Source organism: Bombina bombina, chromosome 2 (genome assembly GCF_027579735.1).
Source record: "Bombina bombina isolate aBomBom1 chromosome 2, aBomBom1.pri, whole genome shotgun sequence".
NCBI lineage: Eukaryota > Metazoa > Chordata > Amphibia > Anura > Bombinatoridae > Bombina > Bombina bombina.
In genome coordinates, this window is record NC_069500.1 from 1,332,144,743 (window position 1) to 1,332,164,400 (window position 19,658).

Sequence of the window (19,658 nt, forward strand, 5' to 3'; positions counted from 1 at the left end):
CCCTTCTCCAGATTCACCTTTCAGCCGTGGGAAAGTAGAAGAGACATCAAGATCTCTGTATGAGTTTGCTAGATGAAAAGATGAGACCTGACAACTGCTAAGAGCCCCCAGAACCTTTATGAAAATTCTGGGAGCTGTGGCAAGACCAAATGGAAGAACAAATTGAAAGTGTTTGTCTAGAAAAGGGAATCTCAGGAACTGGTGATGATCCCTGTGAATGGGAACATGAAGATAGGTGTCCTTCAGGTCTATGGTCGACATGTACTGCCCCTCTTGGGCCAAAGGAAGAATGGAATGAATGGTTTCTATTTGAAGGACGGTACCCTGAGAAATTTGTTGAGACATTTTAACTCTAAAATAGGTTGAAAATGTCCCTATTTTTTGGGAACCACAAACCGATTTGAATAAAATCCTAGACCCTGTTCCCTTACTGGGACTGGAACAATCACTCCCAGGGAGGAAAGGTCCTGAACGCAGCTTAAGAATGCCTCTTTTTACCTGATATGCATATAATCTTGAGAGGAGGTATCTGCCCCTGGGAGGACAAGTCGAACTCTATTTCTTCTGTTATGTGTGATCAGTCCACGGGTCATCATTACTTCTGGGATATAACTCCTCCCCAACAGGAAATGCAAGAGGATTCACCCAGCAGAGCTGCATATAGCTCCTCCCCTCTACGTCAGTCCCAGTCATTCTCTTGCACCCAACGACTAGATAGGATGTGTGAGAGGACTATGGTGATTATACTTAGTTTTTATGACTTCAATCAAAAGTTTGTTATTTTAAAATAGCACCGGAGCGTGTTATTACTTCTCTGGCAGAGTTTGAGGAAGAATCTGTCAGAGTTTTTTACTATGATTTTAACCGGAGTAGTTAAGATCATATTGCTGTTCTCGGCCATCTGAGGGAGGTAAAGGCTTCAGATCAGGGGACAGCGGGCAGATGAATCTGCATTGAGGTATGTAGCAGTTTTTATTTTCTGAATGGAATTGATGAGAAAATCCTGCCATACCGTTAAAATGACATGTATGTATACACTTCAGTATTCTGGGGATGGTATTTCACCGGAACTACTCTGTTAAAGGTCACTAATCCTTTTTAATAACTATTTATCATGTTAAACGTTTTTGCTGGAATGTAGAATCGTTTACATTGCTGAGGTACTGTGTGAATAAATATTTGGGCATTATTTTCCACTTGGCAGTTTTTTTGCTTTAATTGTGACAGTTTCGTTTCTCTTCACTGCTGTGTGGGAGAGGGAGGGGCCGTTTTTGGCGCTCTTTGCTACGCATCAAAAAATACCAGTCAGTTACTTTTATATTTCCTGCATGATCCGGTTCATCTCTGATAGATCTCAGGGGTCTTCAAACTTCTTTGAAGGGAGGTAAATTCTCTCAGCAGAGCTGTGAGAATTCTTATAGTGACTGTGAATAAAAACGTTGCTTTGTATTTTTTATGTCAAATTTAATTATTATTATTTTACTAATGGGAACAAACCTTTGCTAAAAGTTTTGTTGTTTTAAAGTTTGATGCTATAACTGTTTTTCAGTTCATTATTTCAACTGTCATTTAATCGTTAGTACCTCTTTGAGGCACAGTACGTTTTTTGCTAAAAAAAAGATTATAACCAAGTTGTAAGTTTTTTGCTAGTGTGTTAAACATGTCTGACTCAGAGGAAGATATCTGTGTCATTTGTTCCAATGCCAAGGTGGAGCCCAATAGAAATTTATGTACTAACTGTATTGATGCTACTTTAAATAAAAGTCAATCTGTACAATGTGAACAAATTTCACCAAACAGCGAGGGGAGAGTTATGCCGACTAACTCGCCTCACGCGGCAGTACCTGCATCTCCCGCCCGGGAGGTGCGTGATATTTTGGCGCCTAGTACATCTGGGCGGCCATTACAGATAACATTACAAGATATGGCTACTGTTATGACTGAAGTTTTGTCTAAATTACCAGAACTAAGAGGCAAGCGTGATCACTCTGGGGTGAGAACAGAGTGCGCTGACAATGCTAGGGCCATGTCTGATACTGCGTCACAGCTCGCAGAGCATGAGGACGGAGAGCTTCATTCTGTGGGTGACGGTTCTGATCCAAACAGATTGGACTCAGATATTTCAAATTTTAAATTTAAATTGGAGAACCTCCGTGTATTACTAGGGGAGGTCTTAGCAGCTCTCAACGATTGTAACACCGTTGCAATACCAGAGAAACTGTGTAGGTTGGATAAATACTTTGCGGTACCGGCGAGTACTGACGTTTTTCCTATACCTAAGAGACTAACTGAAATTGTTACTAAGGAGTGGGATAGACCCGGTGTGCCGTTCTCACCCCCTCCAATATTTAGAAAGATGTTTCCAATAGACGCCACCACTCGGGACTTATGGCAAACGGTCCCCAAGGTGGAGGGAGCAGTTTCTACTTTAGCTAAGCGTACCACTATCCCGGTGGAGGATAGCTGTGCTTTCTCAGATCCAATGGATAAAAAATTAGAGGGTTACCTTAAGAAAATGTTTGTTCAACAAGGTTTTATTTTACAACCCCTTGCATGTATCGCGCCGATTACGGCTGCGTCAGCATTTTGGATTGAGTCGCTTGAAGAGAACCTTAGTTCATCTACGCTAGACGACATTACGGACAGGCTTAGAGTCCTTAAACTAGCTAATTCCTTCATTTCGGAGGCCGTAGTACATTTAACCAAACTTACGGCTAAGAACTCAGGATTCGCCATACAGGCACGTAGGGCGCTGTGGCTAAAATCCTGGTCAGCTGATGTTACTTCTAAGTCCAAATTACTTAATATACCTTTCAAGGGGCAGTCTTTATTTGGGCCCGGTTTGAAAGAGATTATCGCTGACATTACAGGAGGTAAGGGCCACGCCCTACCTCAAGACAAAGCCAAAGCTAAGGCTAGACAGTCTAATTTTCGTCCCTTTCGGAACTTCAAAACAGGAGCAGCATCAACCTCCACTGCACCAAAACAGGAAGGAGCTGTTGCTCGTTACAGGCAAGGCTGGAAGCCTAACCAGTCCTGGAACAAGAGCAAGCAGGCCAGGAAACCTGCTGCTGCCCCAAAGACAGCATGAACCGAGAGCCCCCGATCCGGGACCGGATCTAGTGGGGGGCAGACTCTCTCTCTTCGCCCAGGCCTGGGCAAGAGATGTTCAGGATCCCTGGGCACTAGAGATCATATCTCAGGGATACCTTCTAGACTTCAAATTATCTCCCCCAAGAGGGAGATTTCATCTGTCAAGGTTGTCAACAAACCAGATAAAGAAAGAAGCGTTTCTACGCTGCGTACAAGATCTGTTAATAATGGGAGTGATCCATCCGGTTCCGCGGTCGGAACAAGGACAAGGGTTCTACTCAAACCTGTTTGTGGTTCCCAAAAAAGAGGGAACTTTCAGGCCAATCTTAGATTTAAAGATTCTAAACAAATTCCTAAGAGTTCCATCGTTCAAAATGGAAACTATTCGGACAATCTTACCCATGATCCAAGAGGGTCAGTACATGACCACAGTGGATTTAAAGGATGCTTACCTTCACATACCGATCCACAAAGATCATCACCGGTATCTAAGGTTTGCCTTCTTAGACAGGCACTACCAGTTTGTAGCTCTTCCATTCGGATTGGCTACGGCTCCAAGAATCTTCACAAAGGTTCTGGGTGCCCTTCTGGCGGTACTAAGACCGCGAGGGATTTCGGTAGCTCCATACCTAGACGACATTCTAATACAAGCTTCAAGCTTTCAAACTGCCAAGTCTCATACAGAGTTAGTTCTGGCATTTCTAAGGTCGCATGGATGGAAAGTAAACGAAAAGAAGAGTTCTCTTTTTCCTCTCACAAGAGTTCCATTCTTGGGGACTCTTATAGATTCTGTAGAAATGAAGATTTACCTGACAGAGGACAGGTTAACAAAGCTTCAAAATGCATGCCGTGTCCTTCATTCCATTCAACACCCGTCAGTAGCTCAATGCATGGAGGTGATCGGCTTAATGGTAGCGGCAATGGACATAGTACCTTTTGCACGCCTACACCTCAGACCTCTGCAATTAGGCATGCTAAGTCAGTGGAATGGGGATTACTCAGATTTGTCCCCTACTCTGAATCTGAATCAAGAGACCAGAAATTCTCTTCTATGGTGGCTTCATCGGCCACACCTGTCCAGGGGGATGCCATTCAGCAGGCCAGACTGGGCAATTGTAACAACAGACGCCAGCCTACTAGGTTGGGGCGCTGTCTGGAATTCTCTGAAGGCTCAGGGACTATGGAATCAGGAGGAGAGTCTCCTTCCAATAAACATTCTGGAATTGAGAGCAGTTCTCAATGCCCTTCTAGCTTGGCCCCAATTAACAACTCGGGGGTTCATCAGGTTTCAGTCGGACAACATCACGACTGTAGCTTACATCAACCATCAGGGAGGGACAAGAAGCTCCCTAGCAATGGTGGAAGTATCAAAGATAATTCGCTGGGCAGAGTCTCACTCTTGCCACCTGTCAGCAATCCACATCCCGGGAGTGGAGAACTGGGAGGCGGATTTCTTGAGTCGCCAGACTTTTCATCCGGGGGAGTGGGAACTTCATCCGGAGGTCTTTGCCCAAATACTTCGACGTTGGGGCAAACCAGAGATAGATCTCATGGCGTCTCGCCAGAACGCCAAACTTCCTCGCTACGGGTCCAGATCCAGGGATCCGGGAGCGGTTCTGATAGATGCTTTGACAGCACCTTGGAACTTCGGGATGGCTTATGTGTTTCCACCCTTTCCGCTGCTTCCTCGATTGATTGCCAAAATCAAACAGGAGAGAGCATCAGTGATTCTAATAGCGCCTGCATGGCCACGCAGGACTTGGTATGCAGATCTAGTGGACATGTCATCCTGTCCGCCTTGGTCTCTACCTCTAAGACAGGACCTTCTGATACAGGGTCCATTCAAACATCAAAATCTAACTTCTCTGAAGCTGACTGCTTGGAAATTGAACGTTTGATTTTATCAAAACGTGGTTTTTCTGAGTCGGTTATTGATACCCTGATACAGGCTAGGAAGCCTGTTACCAGAAAGATTTACCATAAAATATGGCGTAAATACCTATACTGGTGCGAATCCAAACATTACTCCTGGAGTAAGGTTAGGATCTCTAGGATATTGTCTTTTCTACAAGAAGGGTTAGAAAAGGGTTTATCAGCTAGTTCATTAAAGGGACAGATTTCAGCTCTGTCCATCTTGTTACACAGGCGTCTGTCAGAAAATCCAGACGTCCAGGCTTTTTGTCAGGCTTTAGCTAGGATCAAGCCTGTGTTTAAAGCTGTTGCTCCGCCATGGAGTTTAAACTTAGTTCTTAACGTTTTACAGGGTGTTCCTTTTGAACCCCTTCATTCCATTGATATAAAATTGTTATCTTGGAAAGTTCTGTTTTTAATGGCTATTTCCTCGGCTCGAAGAGTCTCTGAGTTATCAGCCTTACATTGTGATTCTCCTTATCTGATTTTTCACTCAGACAAGGTAGTTCTGCGTACTAAACCTGGGTTCTTACCTAAGGTGGTCACTAACAGGAATATCAATCAAGAGATTGTTGTTCCATCCTTGTGTCCAAATCCTTCTTCAAAGAAGGAACGTCTTCTACACAATCTGGATGTAGTTCGTGCCCTCAAGTTCTACTTGCAGGCAACTAAAGATTTTCGCCAAACTTCTTCCCTGTTTGTCGTTTATTCTGGACAGAGGAGAGGTCAAAAAGCTTCTGCTATCTCTCTCTCTTTTTGGCTTCGTAGCATAATACGTTTAGCCTATGAGACTGCTGGTCAGCAGCCTCCTGAAAGAATTACAGCTCACTCCACTAGAGCTGTGGCTTCCACTTGGGCCTTTAAGAATGAGGCCTCTGTTGAACAGATTTGCAAGGCTGCAACTTGGTCTTCGCTTCATACTTTTTCCAAATTTTACAAATTTGACACTTTTGCTTCTTCGGAGGCTATTTTTGGGAGAAAGGTTCTTCAGGCAGTGGTTCCTTCTATATAATGAGCCTGCCTATCCCTCCCGTCATCCGTGTACTTTTGCTTTGGTATTGGTATCCCAGAAGTAATGATGACCCGTGGACTGATCACACATAACAGAAGAAAACATAATTTATGCTTACCTGATAAATTCCTTTCTTCTGTTGTGTGATCAGTCCACGGCCCGCCCTGTTTTAAGGCAGGTAAATATCTTTTAAATTATACTCCAGTCACCACTTCACCCTTGGTTACTCCTTTCTCGTTGATTCTTGGTCGAATGACTGGGACTGACGTAGAGGGGAGGAGCTATATGCAGCTCTGCTGGGTGAATCCTCTTGCATTTCCTGTTGGGGAGGAGTTATATCCCAGAAGTAATGATGACCCGTGGACTGATCACACAACAGAAGAAAGGAATTTATCAGGTAAGCATAAATTATGTTTTTGTAACCCTGAGATACTATGTCCACAGCTCAAGGCTCTGAGACATCGCATATCCAGACTTGTCGAAACAAAAAAAAGTCTGCCCTCCACTAGATCCAATCCCAGATCAGGGGCAGACCCTTCATGCTGACAGTCTCAGATGAAGGCTTCTTTGATTTCTTCCCCTTATTCCAAGTCTGATTGGATCTCCAAGAGGACTTGGACTGCTCCGGCTTGGAAGAGGAATACTTGACCTTTGAAGTTACGTTAAGAGTGTAAAAAGGTTTTATGTCAGACAATGGGGATATAACTAATCAACGCTACAGTTCTCCTGTTCCGTAAAAATGTGGTGGAATTCTACCCCCCTCCCCTAATCACCGTTTAGAGCACCGTACAGGAAGAAGTGCACACAGCTCTGTAAAATGATGTGGGGATTATATTTCAAAATTGACAGAGCTGTTTTTCAGTAGTTGCCAAGTAAACTGAAAGGAAGGGAGGGGTGAGATTATACTAGTGTTTTGTTAAGCAGAGAAGGTAAAAACAGATTATTTTTTTTTAGCCTGCTTTGGAGAGAATTTGCGGCGCTTCACATTTGTACACAGTGCATAGTCAGGCTAGTTACATCTCCAGCACGAGAAAGCCGGTGACTTCCTGCTTTAAGCCCACTAGTTAGGGAGCGTGGGGAAATCTTTAGTCCTGTAACAAGTCAGTGCGACGTACATCTAAAAATACAGCAAGTTTTTTTCAAATTTTTACCACATTTAGCAGCAAAATAGCTAATACATATTAATTGCAAACTTTATCTACATAACAAGCTTTATTAAAATAGCCCTTATTTTTTTTGGGGGGGTAAACTGTCCCTTTAACAGCTCTGCTGGGGTGCTCTTTGCCTCCTCCTGCTGGCCAGGAGTGAATATCCCACTAGAAATTGTAATGATGTCATGGACTCTCCATGTCTTAGGAAAGAAAGAAACAGAAAACTAATAGTCTGCTTTATAGCATTGCTGGCAAGCTATGCAATGCATTCAACCCTTAAACTGTTTAAGTACAATTAGCATTTATAGCACCTCAAGGCAACTGGCAGCCCTGGGACGTTTTTAATGTCAACGGAGTAAGACAAGAAGTTCCAATTTTACTCAAGAACATTATTTTAGTTTGAAGTACATGCAATTGACCTTTTTTATGTTACAAATACTTTGGTTCAGAGAAGATGGGCTAGCTTACCTACAGACGCTTGGAGGCGCACTTAGCGAGATGTCTGTAGTAGTTGTGGGAGGTGCAGCTGTAGATGGGCAAAAACCTAAATGTGGATCCACAAAACCTGGAGCAGTTGAGGCTGTTTTGGGGAAAGATTGTGCAGGAAGATTTGGGAGGTGAGGTGTGGAAGCTGAAGAGTGTGTACCAGGAGAGTGGGAGGGAACTGAAGCTAAACTTGTAGGACTGTTCCTTGGTGCTACCGGTGTAGAAGAATGTCGGTGATCTTCTTTAATGTTATGAAACACTTCACCTAAAACATAAAGGCCACATTAGATCGATAACTCACAGATCTACTTATTTTGAAAATGGCTTATATTAACAAAACACTAAATACGTTTAAAAATGTATTGCAGGGATACACTACATAGGTAAAAAGTTGGTATGTACATTTGTCTTACTCAACAGGAAACAGATGTCTAAGATGGCATTCAGCTATTTTAAGAGCCGGATTTTTTTCTTGTGAAAGTGCAGACATTAATATCTGCGCAAATCCAGATCTTAGCGTGTTGCACTTTCACAAGAGATCCAGCTCTGAAAATAGCCAAATGTAGCAGGCTGCCGCCAGAAGTATGTGGACACCCACTGCTAACAGGTGCATTACATTCAGCACACAGCCATGAAATCTCCTTAGACACAATTTGGAAGTACAAAGGGTCTTAATAGCTTAGTGGCTTCGATAGTGGTACGGTGGATGCCACATGTACCACAAGTTAGTGTGTGAAATACTTGCCCCGTCAGCTGTATTATTGTGAAGTGGAAGCGTGTAGAAGCAACAGCCCAGCCACAAAATGGTAGACCACAAAAACTCACAGAGAAGGGTTGACAAGTGCTAAAGAGTATCTCATAAAATTCACCTATTATCTGTTGCATCACTCACAAAAGTTCTAAACTACCTCTGGAAGCAACATCAGCAAAAGAACTGTGCATTTTGATCATCATAAAATCTTTGGTTGAAAAGCTGTACACAAGCCTCACATCAGCATGCACAATGCCTAGCTTATGCTGGAGCGGTATAAAGCATGCCACAAGAGTAGTGGAAACGTGTTCTTTGTAGTGATTAATCATGCTTCACTATCTATTAGACAAATCTGGGTGTTTTGGATGCCAGGAAAATTCTACCTATCAGAATGCCTACTGTAGTGTTTGGTGAAGGAAGGATGATTGTCTGGGGCTGATTTACAGGGTTTGGGCAATGCCCCTTAGTCCCAGTGAAGGGTCATCTTAATGCTTCAGGATACAAAGATATTTTTGACCATTGGGTGCTTTCAACATTGTTGCAAATTTGGGAAAGGCCCTTTCCTGTTCCAGCAGGACTGTGCCCCTGTGCACAAAGGTCAATGAAGACATGGTTTGACAAGTTTGATGAGGAGGTACTCATGTGGCCTGCAGAGCCCTGGCATCAATCCCATTGAACACTTTTGGGGTGAATTGGAATAGTGATTGAAAGCCAGACCTTCTCGTTTAACATTATTTTATTTTTTTGGCTGAATGGTCACACAAAGTTTGTGGATAGCCTTCCCAGGAGAATTGTGGCTGTTATAGCCACAAAGTAGGTCCAACTCTATATTAATGACATGCTATTGGAATGGGATGTCCAACAAGCTCATATAGGTGTGATGGTTAGGTGCCCTCATACTTTTGGCCATATAGTGTATTTGAAAGTGATGGGCAGAAACAGAATTTATGTTTACCTGATAAATTTCTTTCTCCAACGGTGTGTCCGGTCCACGGCGTCATCCTTACTTGTGGGATATTCTCTTCCCCAACAGGAAATGGCAAAGAGCCCAGCAAAGCTGGTCACATGATCCCTCCTAGGCTCCGCCTACCCCAGTCATTCGACCGACGTTAAGGAGGAATATTTGCATAGGAGAAACCATATGGTACCGTGGTGACTGTAGTTAAAGAAAATAAAATATCAGACCTGATTAAAAAAACCAGGGCGGGCCGTGGACCGGACACACCGTTGGAGAAAGAAATTTATCAGGTAAACATAAATTCTGTTTTCTCCAACATAGGTGTGTCCGGTCCACGGCGTCATCCTTACTTCTGGGAACCAATACCAAAGCTTTAGGACACGGATGAAGGGAGGGAGCAAATCAGGTCACCTAAATGGAAGGCACCACGGCTTGCAAAACCTTTCTCCCAAAAATAGCCTCAGAAGAAGCAAAAGTATCAAACTTGTAAAATTTGGTAAAAGTGTGCAGTGAAGACCAAGTCGCTGCCCTACATATCTGATCAACAGAAGCCTCGTTCTTGAAGGCCCATGTGGAAGCCACAGCCCTAGTGGAATGAGCTGTGATTCTTTCGGGAGGCTGCCGTCCGGCAGTCTCGTAAGCCAATCTGATGATGCTTTTAATCCAAAAAGAGAGAGAGGTAGAAGTTGCTTTTTGACCTCTCCTTTTACCTGAATAAACAACAAACAAGGAAGATGTTTGTCTAAAATCCTTTGTAGCATCTAAATAGAATTTTAGAGCGCGAACAACATCCAAATTGTGCAACAAACGTTCCTTCTTTGAAACTGGTTTTGGACACAGAGAAGGTACGATAATCTCCTGGTTAATGTTTTTGTTAGAAACAACTTTTGGAAGAAAACCAGGTTTAGTACGTAAAACCACCTTATCTGCATGGAACACCAGATAAGGAGGAGAACACTGCAGAGCAGATAATTCTGAGACTCTTCTAGCAGAAGAAATCGCAACTAAAAACAAAACTTTCCAAGATAATAACTTAATATCAACGGAATGTAAGGGTTCAAACGGAACCCCCTGAAGAACTGAAAGAACTAAATTGAGACTCCAAGGAGGAGTCAAAGGTTTGTAAACAGGCTTGATTCTAACCAAAGCCTGAACAAAGGCTTGAACATCTGGCACAGCTGCCAGCTTTTTGTGAAGTAATACCGACAAGGCAGAAATCTGTCCCTTCAGGGAACTTGCAGATAATCCTTTTTCCAATCCTTCTTGAAGGAAGGATAGAATCCTAGGAATCTTAACCTTGTCCCAAGGGAATCCTTTAGATTCACACCAACAGATATATTTTTTCCAAATTTTGTGGTAAATCTTTCTAGTCACAGGCTTTCTGGCCTGAACAAGAGTATCGATAACAGAATCTGAGAATCCTCGCTTCGATAAAATCAAGCGTTCAATCTCCAAGCAGTCAGCTGGAGTGAAACCAGATTCGGATGTTCGAACGGACCCTGAACAAGAAGGTCTCGTCTCAAAGGTAGCTTCCAAGGTGGAGCCGATGACATATTCACCAGATCTGCATACCAAGTCCTGCGGGGCCACGCAGGAGCTATCAAGATCACCGACGCCCTCTCCTGCTTGATCCTGGCTATCAGCCTGGGGATGAGAGGAAATGGCGGGAACACATAAGCTAGTTTGAAGGTCCAAGGTGCTACTAGTGCATCCACTAGAGCCGCCTTGGGATCCCTGGATCTGGCCCCGTAGCAAGGAACTTTGAAGTTCTGACGAGAGGCCATCAGATCCATGTCTGGAATGCCCCACAGGTGAGTGACTTGGGCAAAGATTTCCGGATGGAGTTCCCACTCCCCCGGATGCAATGTCTGCCGACTCAGAAAATCCGCTTCCCAATTTTCCACTCCTGGGATGTGGATAGCAGACAGGTGGCAGGAGTGAGACTCCGCCCAAAGAATAATTTTGGTTACTTCTTCCATCGCTAGGGAACTCCTTGTTCCCCCCTGATGGTTGATGTACGCAACAGTCGTCATGTTGTCTGATTGAAACCGTATGAACCTGGTCCTCGCAAGCTGGGGCCAGGCCTGGAGAGCATTGAATATCGCTCTCAGTTCCAGAATATTTATCGGTAGAAGAGATTCTTCCCGAGACCAAAGACCCTGAGCTTTCAGGGATCCCCAGACCGCGCCCCAGCCTATCAGACTGGCGTCGGTCGTGACAATGACCCACTCTGGTCTGTGGAACATCATCCCTTGAGACAGATTGTCCAGGGACAGCCACCAACGGAGTGAGTCTCTGGTTCTCTGATTTACTTGTATCTTCGGAGACAAGTCTGTATAGTCCCCATTCCACTGACTGAGCATGCACAGTTGTAATGGTCTTAGATGAATGCGCGCAAAAGGAACTATGTCCATCGCCGCCACCATCAACCCGATCACTTCCATGCACTGAGCTATGGAAGGAAGAGGAACGGAATGAAGTATCCGACAAGAGTCCAGAAGCTTTGTTTTTCTGGCCTCTGTTAGAAAGATCCTCATTTCTAAGGAGTCTATAATTGTTCCCAAGAAGGGAACCCTTGTTGACGGGGATAGAGAACTCTTTTCCACGTTCACTTTCCAGCCGTGAGATCTGAGAAAGGCCAGGACAATGTCCGTGTGAGCCTTTGCTTGAGGAAGGGACGACGCTTGAATCAGAATGTCGTCCAGGTAAGGTACTACTGCAATGCCCCTTGGTCTTAGCACCGCTAGAAGGGACCCTAGTACCTTTGTGAAAATCCTTGGAGCAGTGGCTAATCCGAAAGGAAGCGCCACGAACTGGTAATGTTTGTCCAGGAATGCAAACCTTAGGAACCGATGATGTTCCTTGTGGATAGGAATATGTAGATACGCATCCTTTAAATCCACCGTGGTCATGAATTGACCTTCCTGGATGGAAGGAAGGATAGTTCGAATGGTTTCCATCTTGAACGATGGGACCTTGAGAAATTTGTTTAAGATCTTGAGATCTAGGATTGGTCTGAACGTTCCCTCTTTTTTGGGAACTATGAACAGATTGGAGTAGAACCCCATCCCTTGTTCTCTTAATGGAACAGGATGAATCACTCCCATTTTTAACAGGTCTTCTACACAATGTAAGAACGCCTGTCTTTTTATGTGGTCTGAAGACAACTGCGACCTGTGGAACCTCCCCCTTGGGGGAAGTCCCTTGAATTCCAGAAGATAACCCTGGGAGACTATTTCTAGCGCCCAAGGATCCAGAACATCTCTTGCCCAAGCCTGAGCGAAGAGAGAGAGTCTGCCCCCCACCAGATCCGGTCCCGGATCGGGGGCCAATATTTCATGCTGTCTTGGTAGCAGTGGCAGGTTTCTTGGCCTGCTTTCCCTTGTTCCAGCCTTGCATTGGTCTCCAAGCTGGCTTGGCCTGAGAAGTATTACCCTCTTGCTTAGAGGACGTAGCACCTTGGGCTGGTCCGTTTTTACGAAAGGGACGAAAATTAGGTCTATTTTTTGCCTTGAAAGGCCGATCCTGAGGAAGGGCGTGGCCCTTACCCCCAGTGATATCAGAGATAATCTCCTTCAAGTCAGGACCAAACAACGTTTTCCCCTTGAAAGGAATGTTTAGTAGCTTGTTCTTGGAAGACGCATCAGCCGACCAAGATTTCAACCAAAGCGCTCTGCGCGCCACAATAGCAAACCCAGAGTTCTTAGCCGCTAACTTAGCCAATTGCAAAGAGGCGTCTAGAGTGAAAGAATTAGCCAATTTGAGAGCATTGATTCTGTCCATAATCTCCTCATAAGGAGGAGAGTCACTATCGAGCACCTTAAGCAGTTCATCAAACCAGAAATATGCGGCAGTAGTGACAGGGACAATGCATGAAATGGGTTGTAGAAGGTAACCCTGCTGAACAAACATCTTTTTAAGCAAACCTTCTAATTTTTTATCCATAGGATCTTTGAAAGCACAACTATCCTCTATGGGAATAGTGGTGCGTTTGTTTAAAGTAGAAACCGCTCCCTCGACCTTGGGGACTGACTGCCATAAGTCCTTTCTGGGGTCGACCATAGGAAACAATTTTTTAAATATGGGGGGAGGGACGAAAGGAATACCGGGCCTTTCCCATTCTTTATTAACAATGTCCGCCACCCGCTTGGGTATAGGAAAAGCTTCTGGGAGCCCCGGCACCTCTAGGAACTTGTCCATTTTACATAGTTTCTCTGGGATGACTAAATTTTCACAATCATCCAGAGTGGATAATACCTCCTTAAGCAAAATGCGGAGATGTTCCAATTTAAATTTAAATGTAATCACATCAGATTCAGCCTGCTGAGAAATGTTCCCTAAATCAGTAATTTCTCCCTCAGACAAAACCTCCCTGGCCCCCTCAGATTGGGTTAGGGGCCCTTCAGAGATATTAATATCAGCGTCGTCATGCTCTTCAGTAACTAAAACAGAGCAGCCACGCTTACGCTGACAAGGGTTCATTTTGGCTAAAATGTTTTTGACAGAATTATCCATTACAGCCGTTAATTGTTGCATAGTAAGGAGTATTGGCGCGCTAGATGTACTAGGGGCCTCCTGAGTGGGCAAGACTCGTGTAGACGAAGGAGGGAATGATGCAGTACCATGCTTACTCCCCTCACTTGAGGAATCATCTTGGGCATCATTGTCATTATCACATAAATCACATTTATTTAAATGAATAGGAATTCTGGCTTCCCCACATTCAGAACACAGTCTATCTGGTAGTTCAGACATGTTAAACAGGCATAAACTTGATCAGAAAGTACAAAAAACGTTTTAAAATAAAACCGTTACTGTCACTTTAAATTTTAAACTGAACACACTTTATTACTGCAATTGCGAAAAAACATGAAGGAATTGTTCAAAATTCACCAAATTTTCACCACAGCGTCTTAAAGCCTTGAAAATATTGCACACCAATTTTGGAAGCTTTAACCCTTAAAATAACGGAACCGGAGCCGTTTTAAGCTTTAAACCCCTTTACAGTCCCTGGTATCTGCTTTGCTGAGACCCAACCAAACCCAAAGGGGAATACGATACCAAATGACGCCTTCAGAAGTCTTTTATAAGTATCAGAGCTCCTCTCACATGCGACTGCATGCCATGCCTCTCAAAAACAAGTGCGCAACACCGGCGCGAAAATGAGACTCTGCCTATGCTTTGGGAAAGCCCCTAAAGAATAAGGTGTCTAAAACAGTGCCTGCCGATATTATTATATCAAAATACCCAGATAAAATGATTCCTCAAGGCTAAATATGTGTTAATAATCAATCGATTTAGCCCAGAAAAAGTCTACAGTTTAAATAAGCCCTTGTGAAGCCCTTATTTACAATCGTAATAAACATGGCTTACCGGATCCCATAGGGAAAATGACAGCTTCCAGCATTACATCGTCTTGTTAGAATGTGTCATACCTCAAGCAGCAAGGGACTGCAAACTGTTCCCCCAACTGAAGTTAATTGCTCTCAACAGTCCTGTGTGGAACAGCCATGGATTTTAGTTACGGTTGCTAAAATCATTTTCCTCATACAAACAGAATTCTTCATCTCTTTTCTGTTTCTGAGTAAATAGTACGTACCAGCACTATTTGAAAATAACAAACTCTTGATTGAATAATGAAAAAACTACAGTTAAACACTAAAAAACTCTAAGCCATCTCCGTGGAGATGTTGCCTGTACAACGGCAAAGAGAATGACTGGGGTAGGCGGAGCCTAGGAGGGATCATGTGACCAGCTTTGCTGGGCTCTTTGCCATTTCCTGTTGGGGAAGAGAATATCCCACAAGTAAGGATGACGCCGTGGACCGGACACACCTATGTTGGAGAAATATAGTTTTATTTTTTTTTAAAACTCCTTTGCAGGGTACTACAAGCAATTTAAAACCCTGAGGCACCTTGGCATAGAAGCGCTCTCTGATTGCTGTGGATAAGGTAGACAGTATGGCAAGGCCATAATTTACACAGGTAAAAAAATAAAATAAAAATTGGCGATTGCTGAGAGCACATGTCAACAGATGCTATAAATTACAAATCATATTCTGCTAAAGCTTTGAAATAAATAGAAGACTTAGAATTTAGTGTCCCTTTAAGATTAAGCTCAACACACACACACACAACAGGAATTCCTAATTGTAACCACATCTCCAATTTAACCAAACTTTACTGAGGACTTTTCTGTCTAGATTTCCCGCAGTCACAAACTTTCACATTATGTATGGCATTTGATTGTGATTGCATGATTGAAGTTAAAAATGATAGACAAAGAATGAATCATAATAATGAATGAAAAAACTACCTTTATGGTTTTCTTACCTATAGAGGAAGGCCTTTTCGATGACACTTTAAATTGATTGCTGCTAGACTGAACGGTGGTTGCAGTGCAAGAAACTGAGGAAGTTGCAGACGACGTTGCCATCACAACCTTATTTGCTTCTATAAAGGCATCTTGGAAATTGTAAAGACATTTCTTCTTGGCAGTGTTTTTTTTCTCCTTAACATCTGGTACCGGTGTTACATCATTACTAGACGTAGTGGGAAGTGCTTCAGGTCTGATTTCTGGGAGAGCTGGCCCTAATATATCACCACCTAAATTGTAAAAGGCAATGTTAACACACAAGTCAATTAAAAGATTTAACCTGAAGAGCCTACAAATCAGGAGCTAAACTATTGTTTCATCGTATTAATTTAACTAAATGTTATAATATCCTCTCCATCTGTCACTTTTGTTCATGTTCAAGCATTCAAATTCAGTGTTTAAAGGGACACCCAAGTCAAAAAAGTTTATGATTCAGATAGAGCAGCAGTTTTAAGACACTTTCCAATTTACTTCCATTATCAAATATTGCAGTCTTTTTATATTCACACTTTCTGCGGAACAAGATCCTACTGAGCATGTGCACAAGCACACAAGGTATACTTATACTAGCCAGTAATTGGCCGATATCTGTCACATGATACAGGGGGCCGGAAAATGGGAGAAAAAAAAACTTAAATTATGCTTACCTGATAATTTTCTTTTCTTCAGATGGAAAGAGTCCACAGCTGCATTGATTACTTTTGGGACATAAGAACCTGGCCACCAGGAGGAGGCAGACACACCCCAGCCGAAGGCTTAAATACTCCTCCCACTTCCCTCATTCTGCCGAGGAACAAGGAACAGTAGAAGAAATACCAGGGTGAAAAGGTGCCAGAAGAATAAAAAATAAGACGCCCCACAGAACAAATACGTTTTTCTTCATAAATGGAAAGAGTCCACAGCTGCATTCATTACTTTTGGGAAAATAATACCCAAGCTAAAGAGGACACTGAATGCAAAAACGGGAGGGTACAAAAGGCGGCCCAGTCTGAGGGCACCAGGCCTGAAAAAAACACAACCCAACCAAACCCCGCTTTGTTGGAGCCGTCCAAAAAAACTAGAAGGAAATAGCCCCAAGGACACTGACCCGCAGATAGTCCCAAGGCCTAACTAGAGACCGCAAAAGCAGACTCACTGAGCCAACACTCCTCTAGGCGAACAGTCGCCCAGCAGTCGGTCCCCACACAACCCTTCTAGTACAGTACCAAAATCCCCAAAAGGGAGAGGACAAGGGTGAACCAAAGGGATAACCAAAAGGTACAGCAAAATCCAATAATGGAAAAGCCCCCTTCAAAAGAAGGCCAAGTCCACAGAGACCCAAATGGATCCCGAGAACAAGGGGAGAGACGACACCCAACCCACAAGTAGCAACCGGGCATCCCCAAGGAGAAGAAACATCTCCCAAATATCGTGCAACAGCACCGAAAAGACAGCTGAAGACAAAGTCCTCAAACGTCAGAACTCACAGACTGAGCAAACAGAAAAATTCCAAGTAGCAAACTCTGAGTCCAGTAACACGCTGCCATCTATAGGAAGACACAGAGAAAACACTCTCCGTAAGGAAAAAGCGGACAGATTGCCCACTCCAGGCCGTCAGACCTACTCACAGATCTCAAAGAGGAAGAGGCACAGAACCTCTAACAAAAAGGTCCACTGGCACCCCCAAGACCTGAGGATAAACAACAGATCTCAGAACCTACACCTAGCCGGACCAGCCCAACCAAAGGCAGATCTGAAAGCAAGGGAACAGAAAGGAACTCAAAATTAGTGCTAGTTACATTGGGACACGGATATCTTTCAGGAATCCCTGAATATCCCGTGACATGTATATATTTTATTTTAGAAGACATCCCAAAGTATTGATCTAGGCCCATTTTGGTATATTTCATGCCACCATTTCACCGCCAAATGCGATCAAATAAAAAAAATCGTTCACTTTTTTACAAATTTTTTCACAAACTTTAGGTTTCTCACTGAAATTATTTACAAACAACTTGTGCAATTATGGCATAAATGGTTGTAAATGCTTCTCTGGGATCCCCTTTGTTCAGAAATAGCAGACATATATGGCTTTGGCGTTGCTTTTTGGTAATTAGAAGGCCGCTAAACGCCACAGCGCACCACACGTGTATTTTGCCCAGCAGTGAAGGGGTTAATTAGGGAGCATGTAGGGAGCTTGTAGGGTTAATTTTAGCTTTAGTGCAGTAGATAACGCCAAGTATTGATCTAGGCCCATATTTCATGCCACCATTTCACCGCCAAATGCAATCAAATTGGAAAAAAAAAATGCTACATTTTTCACAATTTTAGGTTTCTCACTGAAATTATTAACAAACAGCTTGTGCAATTATGGCACAAATGGTTGTAAATGCTTCTCTAGGATCCCCCTTTGTTCAGAAATAGCAGACATATATGGCTTTCAGAAATTGCAGACATATATGGCTTTGGCGTTGATTTTGGTAATTAGAAGGCCGCTAAATGCCACTGCCCACCACACGTGTATTATGCCCAGCAGTGAAGGGGTTAATTAGGGAGCATGTAGGGTTAATTTTAGCTTTAGTGTAGTGCAGTAGACAACCCCAAGTATTGATCTAGGCCCATTTTGGTATATTTCATGCCACCATTTCACCGCCAAATGCGATCAAATTGAGAAACCTAAAATTTTGAAAAAACAGAATTTATGTTTACCTGATAAATTACTTTCTCCAACGGTGTGTCCGGTCCACGGCGTCATCCTTACTTGTGGGATATTCTCTTCCCCAACAGGAAATGGCAAAGAGCCCAGCAAAGCTGGTCACATGATCCCTCCTAGGCTCCGCCTACCCCAGGCATTCGACCGACGTTAAGGAGGAATATTTGCATAGGAGAAACCATATGATACCGTGGTGACTGTAGTTAAAGAAAATAAAATATCAGACCTGATTAAAAAACCAGGGCGGGCCGTGGACCGGACACACCGTTGGAGAAAGTAATTTATCAGGTAAACATAAATTCTGTTTTCTCCAACATAGGTGTGTCCGGTCCACGGCGTCATCCTTACTTGTGGGAACCAATACCAAAGCTTTAGGACACGGATGAAGGGAGGGAGCAAATCAGGTCACCTAAATGGAAGGCACCACGGCTTGCAAAACCTTTCTCCCAAAAATAGCCTCAGAAGAAGCAAAAGTATCAAACTTGTAAAATTTGGTAAAAGTGTGCAGTGAAGACCAAGTCGCTGCCCTACATATCTGATCAACAGAAGCCTCGTTCTTGAAGGCCCATGTGGAAGCCACAGCCCTAGTGGAATGAGCTGTGATTCTTTCGGGAGGCTGCCGTCCGGCAGTCTCGTAAGCCAATCTGATGATGCTTTTAATCCAAAAAGAGAGAGAGGTAGAAGTTGCTCTTTGACCTCTCCTTTTACCGGAATAAACAACAAACAAGGAAGATGTTTGTCTAAAATCCTTTGTAGCATCTAAATAGAATTTTAGAGCGCGAACAACATCCAAATTGTGCAACAAACGTTCCTTCTTCGAAACTGGTTTCGGACACAGAGAAGGTACGATAATCTCCTGGTTAATGTTTTTGTTAGAAACAACTTTTGGAAGAAAACCAGGTTTAGTACGTAAAACCACCTTATCTGCATGGAACACCAGATAAGGAGGAGAACACTGCAGAGCAGATAATTCTGAAACTCTTCGAGCAGAAGAAATTGCAACCAAAAACAAAACTTTCCAAGATAATAACTTAATATCAACGGAATGTAAGGGTTCAAACGGAACCCCCTGAAGAACTGAAAGAACTAAGTTGAGACTCCAAGGAGGAGTCAAAGGTTTGTAAACAGGCTTGATTCTGACCAGAGCCTGAACAAAGGCTTGAACATCTGGCACAGCTGCCAGCTTTTTGTGAAGTAACACAGACAAGGCAGAAATCTGTCCCTTCAGG

General features: G+C 43.4%; 1 protein-coding gene across 1 annotated transcript in view; it reads right to left on the reverse strand.

Annotated features, from left to right (window-relative positions):
* Window positions 1–19,658, reverse strand: part of FAM193A (family with sequence similarity 193 member A) — a gene marked incomplete in the record, with an annotated part of 656,361 nt that overhangs the window by 79,454 nt on the left and 557,249 nt on the right. Inside the window, 2 exon segments of the mRNA XM_053704204.1 lie at window positions 7,636–7,918; window positions 15,695–15,967. Of these exon segments, the coding sequence (XP_053560179.1) occupies window positions 7,636–7,918; window positions 15,695–15,967 (556 nt within the window).